General features: G+C 50.9%; 1 protein-coding gene across 1 annotated transcript in view; it reads right to left on the bottom strand.

The window, feature by feature from the left end:
• Window positions 1–2,307: 2,307 nt before the first annotated feature.
• COL6A1 (collagen type VI alpha 1 chain) overlaps window positions 2,308–9,182 on the bottom strand; it is a 69,694-nt gene continuing 62,819 nt past the window's right edge. The window contains exons 31-35 of the mRNA XM_048869366.2: window positions 8,441–8,550; window positions 7,472–7,658; window positions 6,854–7,028; window positions 5,137–5,166; window positions 2,308–4,195 (exon numbers count right to left, since the gene is read on the bottom strand). Coding sequence (XP_048725323.2) covers window positions 3,585–4,195; window positions 5,137–5,166; window positions 6,854–7,028; window positions 7,472–7,658; window positions 8,441–8,550 — 1,113 coding nt within the window. The 3' untranslated portion in view covers window positions 2,308–3,584. The remainder of the gene's footprint in view (window positions 4,196–5,136; window positions 5,167–6,853; window positions 7,029–7,471; window positions 7,659–8,440; window positions 8,551–9,182) is intronic.

Here is a 9,182-nt window from a genome sequence, read left to right as displayed (position 1 = left end):
TCCCAGCAGATATCAGGGTGATTGAAGTCTCCCATGAGAACCAGGGCCTGCGATCTAGTAACTTCTGTTAGTTGCCTGTAGAAAGCCTCGTCCACCTCATCCCCCTGGTCCGGTGGTCTATAGCAGACTCCCACCATGACATCACTCTTGTTGCTCACACTTCTAAACTTAATCCAGAGACTCTCAGGTTTTTCTGCAGTTTCATACCGGAGCTCTGAGCAGTCATACTGCTCCCATACATATAATGCAACTCCCCCACCTTTTCTCCTTTAAACACGAGTTTATGAAAAATAGATTCTGTCAAACTAACTGGATAGCGTTTTTGATGAGATTGCAAGTTTGGTTGATAAAGGTAATAGTGATGACCTAATAGACTTCTGTAAGGCATTGGACATGGTACCAAATGACATTTTTAGTAAAAAACTGGAATGATGTAAAATTAACATGGCACACAGTAAATGGATTAAAAACTGGCTGCCTGATAGCTCTCAATATGTAACTGTACATGGGGAATCGTCATCAAGCAGGTCTGTTTCCAGAGGGATGCTGTAGAGATCAGTTCTTGCCCTACACTATTTAACATCTTTATCAATGACCTGAAGGAAACATAAAATCATCCCTGACAAAGTTTTCAGATGACACAAGAATTGGGGGAGTGGCAAAGAATGAAGCGTTGCTGATTCCAATCACTCTGGATTGCTTGATAAATTGGGCGCAAGCAAACAATATGTGCTTTAATATGGCAAAAGGTAAATGCATACTTCTGGGAACAAAGAATGTCAGCCGTACTTACAGGATGAGGGATACTACCCTGGGAAGTAGTGACTCTGAAAAAGGTTTGGGGTGAGGTGTGCTGTGGTGGATAATCAGCTGAACGTGAATAAATAAGTGCGCTCTTCAGTCTAGTAGAGAAAAGTATAAAACGATCCCATGTCTGGAAGTTGAAGCTAGACAAATTCAGACTGGAAATAAGGTGTAAGTTTTTAATAGGGAGAGTAATTAGCCATTGGAACAATTTACCAAGGGTTGTGGTGGATTCTCCAGCACTAACAATTTTAAAATCAAGATTGGATTTTTTATTTTCTACCAGCTCTGCTCTAGGAATTAGTTTGGGGCAGGTCTCTGGCCTGTGCTGTACAGGAGGTCGGACTAGATGGTCACAATGGTCCCTTCTGACCTTAGAGTCTATGAATCTATGGAAGAGCAGCTGGAGCTGTGGTAGGGGAAGCATCACATGCCTCAAAATATCACTGTATTGCTGTGGGGCATTGCTTGGAATTTGCTTCAAAATGCTTATGCAAGTGTGGTGCAGATTGAAGGGGGAGGGCTAACCAGGGAAAGAAGGTAACTGTTTACAGCTGACTGATTCATGATGAGGGCATGGGAGGAAGTGGGTCATTTTATTTGCTTCTGCAGGAGTGGGGGAATTGGTGGCTTTTAAAACAGGAAAAAAGTCTGAGTCCAGATCTTCAGGCCTCTTTGGAAGCATTTGTGTTGTAGCCTCGTCTCTCAAATCTTTCCCACTGTTTCCACAAGGCCCAGGTCACCGCAAGTTGGGCACCGCAAATCAGTGGACTCTTATGACCTTAATCTCTCTGTGCTTCAGCTCCCCCTCCTTAAAACGGGGCTAATACCCATTCAATTCCCAGGTGAGCTAAACGCATTACTCTTTGCGAAGCACTCAGACACTGTAGTGATGAACCCAGGCGGTAATTATCAATTCTGTCGCTGGAGCAGGGTTTGACTAGGCAGCAGGAAATAAGATCTGGGGGCACCCATTGAACAGTGAGAAAATGAACTATTGAACAGCTGCTCACACAATGAGCACTGTCCCTCCTGTGCCCTGAATGAGGCAGGGAGCCCGTGGAAAAGTACTGTGTGACTGGAATCAGGGACTATATCAGAATGCATACATGAAAGGGGGCCGAATTTAAGTTGCATGGATGAACCTTAATTCCAGCATTTCTTCAGTGCTCAACTCTGCAACCTTAATGTTATTTTAATGTAATATTTGTATCAATTGACCAATAGATCCCTGGGACATGGAACTGGGCACATTTCTGAAATCAGGAAATCCAACAGAGACCATTTTTGTGAGCTATAAACACTGGTTCCCTTCCCTTGTATTCATATGCAACATTCCCATGCAGCTCCATAGAGACTCACAGATCACCACAGGCTCTTGTGTGATGTACTGGGAGTTAGCCACACTTTCCATGCAGTGGCTCCTTCCACAAGGTATGAAATTGTCAAGCTAAGTCCATCTCCCTGGGTTCCATTTACACACAGACAGCCTGCCAACAGGACTGTGGGAAACCATTTATTTGGACAAACTCTTGACGTGGAGACATTTCAGTAAAACAGGCATAAAATAAAACTAACTGGTAAAATGGATCTTGGTTACAGAGTAAAATAGACTGCAACATTGGCATCATCAATGGCCTTCCTTTTCGAAGCACGACTTCATAGCAAGAGCACCACTGGGAACACTGAATGAAACTTCTCCAAGCCAATCCACGTCTTCAGCGTGGTCTTGGCAATTACTGTGTAAACATATAGGGCAGATATCACCCAGGTGAGGGTAGCACCTTTGTTACCATATCTGATCCCAAACCCACTGAAGCTAATGGCAATCTTTCCACTGACATCACTGGAGTCTGCATCAGTATATACTACAATGTGCCTTGACAGATTTTCCAAAGGATATTTTGGAACACAACAGATCATAAGATCACAGGTGGGATTTCCAGCTTTGTTACATGGGAATGAGATTAGCTAGCACAGGAGCACTGTTACCTTGTTCCTCCACTGTTTCCCCCTCTGGTTATTCTCCAACTCTTTTTAAGTAAAAAGGTCCAATGGGATTGGATTTATGCCCCGTTGAATCCCATTGATATGGATGGGAGTGCGTGGGGGCCAACTGTGCTTCATCACCTCCACTACTGCCCTGGGAGAAATGGATGTGCTGAACAGAGTCTAACCCATGGCACTGAGAGCCGTTTGCACTTTGGACCCATCTCCGGCACCGAGATGCTGAGGATGGTTCTAAAGCCCATTCGTCCCCCACTGGAGCAGGAGATGTGAAACAAACCTGCCAGCCATGACCATGATCCTACCTCTCTACTGGCCAGAGAGATGTTGGCACTTTAAAGTTTAACCTTAAACACGGCACTGGTGAGGCCCCTGGAGAACGGGGCAAGCAAAGAGCTTTAATTTGAATAAAGAAAACCAAAAATTTGTATGTAAAGTGTGTGATCAATCTTGTAAAACCGGGCAAGTTCTTAGTGGTCTTCGTCTCATCATAATTCACCCCAGGGATCTGTATGTGTTCTGAAGGCTAGTAGCTAGGCTGCCCCTGTGTTTGTCTGCTGTGGGGACTCAGCGGCTGGGGAAGGCAATTCAGACCCAAGGGGAAGAAAAGGGAGCTCCAAGCAGGGGCAGAGGGTTGTGCACAGACAGACTCTGGCACTATGGCTTTATATAGAAAAACAAGTTCATCAAGAATATTGCTAACTTTTTCATTTTTAAGAGACGCAAAGCATACACAGCCTGTCCTCTGGGCTGGGGGAGGTCCTCCCTGCAGCTCAGTCAACAGCGATCTTCCTGGAGACTGTTTGGTAGAAGACGCCTCGTAGCAGGGAGTTGTAGTCAGGCACTCGGAAGAGGTGGCGCTCCCCATAGGCCACATCGTACTCTGTGGTCTTCCCAGTAACAAGGACCTGGAGGTTGGACTCGTGGGCTTGGCTGCCTACCGCCAGCACGTATATCTCAATGTCCTCCCGCTGAGCCTCCTGCACTGCCCTCTCTATGTCACTTCTCGTGATCCCTTGAGAGTTGCCATCTGAGAAGATCAGTACCCTTTTCTTGGCCCCGGCCCGGGAGGACTGCCGGTACAGGTTGGTGACATACCGGAGGGCGGCACTGACATCTGTGGCATCATTCATGAACTCCATGCCATCAATCACGTCGGCGATCACGGTGTAGTTCTGCAGAAACTGTGCCTCTAGTTTCTGCTGGGTCTTGCCGCTGTACTGGACGACAGAGACGCGCACAGAGTCCTCCGAAGGCATGTGCGCCGTCAGGAACCGCTCCGCCTGCCGCTTCACGAACTTCTTGCTGAGCTCAAAGTTCCGGCTCCCCACACTGGTGGAGCTGTCCACCAAGAGAGTGATGTCAGCTGGCTCTGTGAAGGTGACTGCATCGAGAAACGTTCTTTGTTATTTGCATGGCTTATCCTCCCTAATTGCTCCCCTTCCCAAACAAGAGTCCAGTGGACTCATTGGTTGTCTCAGGCTTCCTGCTACTGAAGACTCAATGAATTTTGAGTCTTTGCCTCTATGCTCTTCTATCTATGCTTCCCTGGGTTTCATCTCACACTTTATCTTGCTCTTGTCTATTGGCTTCTCTCGGGTAGATTCTCAGGTCTGTATGTAGCTTGAAAAACCTATAGTCATTTAAACACACTAGGCTGTTTTCCTTGCCCTCCTGCTTCCTTTTTCGTCTAGGAGCGTGAATGCCTTCTGGGGCTCTGATTTGTTTGATCCAGCAGCCTCCATCCTGAGTCTAAGGATTTTTTTACTTACTTTTAGCTTTAGGGTGTTCTGGATTAAACTCCACATTAAAAAAATACCCTTTTCTAAAGTTTGCTAATTTCTGTACCTTTCCCTCCCCAAGAATTCCGACCCTAATTCCGCCGTGGTCATTATTATGCCGTGGTTCACCTGTGGCTGCTTTCTGAAGCAACTTCTGGGTGTCACTTAGGACTAAACCAAGAATGGCCAGAGAATAGTCACAGCTCCAGCTGCTCTGAAGGCAACTATTCAGTCTTCTCTAGCCCTCACTCCACTGTGTCATTTGTCCAGCGAGTCTGCGGGTAGCCAAATTCCTCCATGATCACTGTTGACCTAGCTGCCTCTTCCTCACCACGGTGTGCTCTCCATCGGGGCCAGCAGTACAGCCCGGCAAGCCTACAGTCATCTTTTGGACTCAGAGACAGATCCTGCTGTGTGGTCCTCTCCACTCAGAAACTGCATCTCAGATTCCCTGGCACCTCCTCGGCACAGTGCTCCGCCCCCACCTCTGTTCCCCCACCTGCCCTCCTTCCTGGGCTGCCTCTCACGAGTCGGAAATACTCACTTGTGCAGTTGTAGTCTGGACATTTCTTCTCTGCAAGAGAAACAAGCAAAACAAACCACCTTAAATCGTTCCCCTCCCTCAGGAAGGGTATTTCTTGTCTAGCCCCCAGGCCGATGGTGTCCTCCTGGCACCCCGGGATTGGAACATTCAGTCGATGCAGGGCACCATCCCCCAGAGCTCCACGCAGTACGCGGCGTTTATAGCCAGATCCGCAGGAGCGGGCTGGGGCTCCCTGCTGCACACCCGCCGCCCGTTAGTCACCGTGGCACAACACAGTGCTATTGCCAGATGCCACAGGATGGCTCTCCCTGATGGTAGTGGCGTCACCAGGGCAGTCGCCCCTCGTTTGATTGCACGGCGCCATGCTGGATTTCACGGGCAGGCCGGACGCGACGCCCAGCACCACTGCCAGGTGCGCCAGCTCTTCTGCTCCCCGAGTGGCGGAGAGTGAACCCCACAGCTGCGGTGCAGCGTGGTGGTCCCTGTGGCTAGGCGGCAGTGACTGATCCTCAGGGACAGGCCAGGAGCCCAGGAAGGACTCAGGGAGGGGCCGGGCTGCGAGCTGAGGCTCCCTCTGTTCCAAGAGGAGGCAGAGTGTGCGTCTAGCTGGGTACGTGCCAGCTGGCAGTGCTAATGAAATAACCCTACCGGAGCGTAGCACTCGGGCGTGGGCATGCCAGAGCAGGTCGGGGAGTGGCGGGGCGGGGCGAGCTCTCCACTGGACCTAGAAATGGGTCTCAGGAAGGGCTGGGCTGTCCCAAGGCTCAGCGTGGGTGCGCAGGGCGGCAGGGAGATTATAGAGTTACCCCAAGCCCACAGTCGTGCTAGGGTACCTGGATTGCAGTGCCAATGTCTAGAGTAGGCCAATACCACCCCCCCACCATCAGCAAATGGGCACGGAAGGACCGGAAGGCCCTGGTATTTTTAGTCAGGGATTGGTCCTGCTTTGAGCAGAGGGTGGGACTAGATGACCTCCTGAGGTCCCTTCCAACCCTGATCTTCTCTGAGTCTATGATTTCGACCATGATTTCCAGGAAGACTTTACCACAGCCTCCAGTTTTGTGCCTGTGTTTTTAAACCTGCAATTAACTGTGGGCACATTTGACAGCACTTGGGCGGGTAATTGCTGGATTTAGTGGTGAAATCACATTGCTGTGATTTCTTATTTGTACTGTGATAGCGCTCAGAGCCTGGACTAGCTTGAGGCCCCCCTGTGCTAGATGCTGTGTGAATCTATTAGACAGTCACCCCACGGCACAAAGAGGCAGGTACACAGCTGAAAAGTGCTTTCGAATCACAGGGTCTAACTGCAGTGCTACGTCCTGCCAGTGCAGTGTATTGTCAGAGGGCCACTGTCTGCTAAAAAATCCCTTGGCTGGAGAGAGGCTGGCAATTTCAAAACATCTAGAGATTGTTGTTATTGATTTACCCAAAGTCTGAGACATTTCAAAATGGTAGAACCCCTCATTTATCAGACTCCTGAATCACCTCCGTTCCCCTGACTTCAGAACACAGGCTGCTCCCTTTTGGAATAACAGCTGAGAACATGATCAGCTGGGACCTGATCAGGCCGTGACCACCCCTCCCCAATTAGCCCCCCGGCTCCCATTGTGTATTGCCCCCCAGCATCACTTCTGGCTCTCCAGCAACACTACAGACGGGTAAGCAGCACGTGGACACCATCCCACAGCAAGGCCAGCAGAGGACGGTCACCCACCTCGGCAGATATATGAGGTGACGTTCTGGAGGAACGCGTCATCCAGCAGCTCAGCGTAGTTGTCCACTGGAAGAGACAATCCTGGGCGGTGGGATGTGCCTTCACACGCAATGACACCGAGCTGCTCCGAGTTAGGGGATGCTCGGAAGATGTCACCTATGCCCAGGGAAACAACCTATGGGGCAAGCACAGATTCGTTACTGGTGTTTAACGGGTTGGTTGTCACTCTGTCTCTCTGTATTACGGTGGTGCCCAGGTGCCTTCAGTCAGGCTCCAGCTCCCACTGGGCCAGGTGTGGCATGCACTGTATGAACATGAAGAGTTTTCTAATGAAGATGACCGGCAGCCAGGCAGGGAAGAGGGGTGTGATCCCAGCACACACATCACATACACACCAGTAGACGGAATTAATCGATAAGTGCTCATCAGTTGCACTGACACGAACTCTCGCTGTCTTGGTGGTTTGAGCTAGCGTGCTCTGGCACCAGGAGCGTGGGCGTTAGCTGCACCCGCGTCTGCCTAGACGGTCACTACTGCTCAGAGCAAGGCTGCCCTCTTCCTCTAGGGACCCTCCCTTCTTGGGAAGCACCAGCTAGCCTCAGGCCCAGGCTTGCCTACCTGGGTGTTGATTTCACAGAGCGAGGAGAGCGGGGTGAGGTCCCGCAGCGTGTCAGACCGCCCGTCTGTGATGACGATGGCCACCCTCTTGTCGGAGGCAAACCGCGACAGCAGTTTCTCCTTGGTGAACTGAAGGGCCTCCCCAGTGTAGGTGCCACCCGCTATCCAGTTCAGATTCTTCACGGCCCTGCAAACAAGCGGCAAAGGGAGGTCAGAGCTAACAGGCCCTGGTCCTAGACGATCCTCTCCCCCTAGACTTCAGAAGTCAGATGAGTTCACAGCTGGGAATGAGCTGCTTTTGGGGCTGATGTGCTGGCATTACAAGACAAGAGGGGTTTGCTAGGCTGCTCTATATTTCATGGCTAAATCACCAGCGAAAGCAAAGACTTCTGCTCCCAGGTGGAAAGGACTGTCAATCTTAATCTGGGAGAGCAAGTAGGGGGTTTGGCCTTCACTGGCACAACTTCTTGCATCCACACCACGGAGAGGGCTTTATAGCCCTGTGTAGTCCGTACATGCCAGCCAAGGGTATAATCTCTTGTAAATGGCTCATGATATGACGAAGAGCCAAGCACTTGTGGAGATGGACACGGCTCAGAGCTGTCACTGCAGGATGGGGTTGATTGGGTGTGTTGTCAGGCCGAGCTAAGGAGAAATACAGTCGCTAGGGACTGTGGAAATAGCATGCCACCCACCTCTGACCACCACCCCCTGCCTTTCGTCTCAGCCTATGGGGACAGGCCCTCCAACGCCCCGCTGCTGACTCTGGGTGTGTCTCCACAGGCGGGGAGGGCTGTGACACACACACAGGTAAGATGCAATTAGTGTGGTGCTGCTTATTCCAGCAGCAGGACTCAGCGATGCAGGACCCGGGCGGTGCTACGTGCAGGACCGTAACTGCTCGGTCTGGCCCTGGTGCTGGTCTCTGAGCAGCTGGCCGAAGCCCAGCTCTCAGGCCTATCGACTTACTCCTTCAAGGCTCCGATGTTGTCAATGTTGGCATCGCCCATAGCCACCAGCTCCTGGGTGTTGTCATGGCTGTACTGCACGACACCCACTCGGGAATCCCCCGGTTCAAACTGTTGAGCAATGGTGAGACATGAGTGGAAGCTGTGACCAAGGTAGGAATTTTCTGTCATATATTTAAGAGTTATCTGCATGATTCTGTACCTATCACCTGGGACCAGGGAAGCCGCTTGTTCGATATTAAACTGGATAGTCCTCTTCTCGTCGGGCGTGTCCCCCATCCAGTACTGGGACAAAATAGGACATGGTTCTGTCCGGTATTGGACGGGGGCACTGCTTCACCCCCTCTGGCTCTTAAAAATCCCCCCCGGTCCTTGCAGGGTGAGCATATACACACTGACACACCGCTGGACGGGGGCAGGCCCACGCTGTTCCTGGAAGGCCCCGAATGTCCGGTTTTCCAGGGACACGTGAGTGGCCCCCCCTACCTTGGCATCCATTGTGGGGGAAAGAATTCGTGTTCTCCGTAGGCCACGGGAGATCAGCCTAGGGACTTGAGACACAGAGACAGTAGGACTCCCAAGGACTGACGATTAACTCCTCCCTGCAGACGCAGCTGAACGTGGGAACACAGCCCAGCTGGGTCCAGAGAACAAAGAGGTGTAGAGCTGAGCTCTCAGGGTACATAGCAAAGAAAAACTCACGGCTGGCCTGTGCCAGCTGATTTGGGCCTGAGGGGCTTAGG

Source organism: Caretta caretta, chromosome 11 (genome assembly GCF_965140235.1).
Source record: "Caretta caretta isolate rCarCar2 chromosome 11, rCarCar1.hap1, whole genome shotgun sequence".
Classification (NCBI taxonomy): Eukaryota; Metazoa; Chordata; order Testudines; family Cheloniidae; genus Caretta; species Caretta caretta.
Note: the sequence above shows the minus strand (reverse complement) of the source record. Positions and strands in the feature narration are given on the sequence as shown.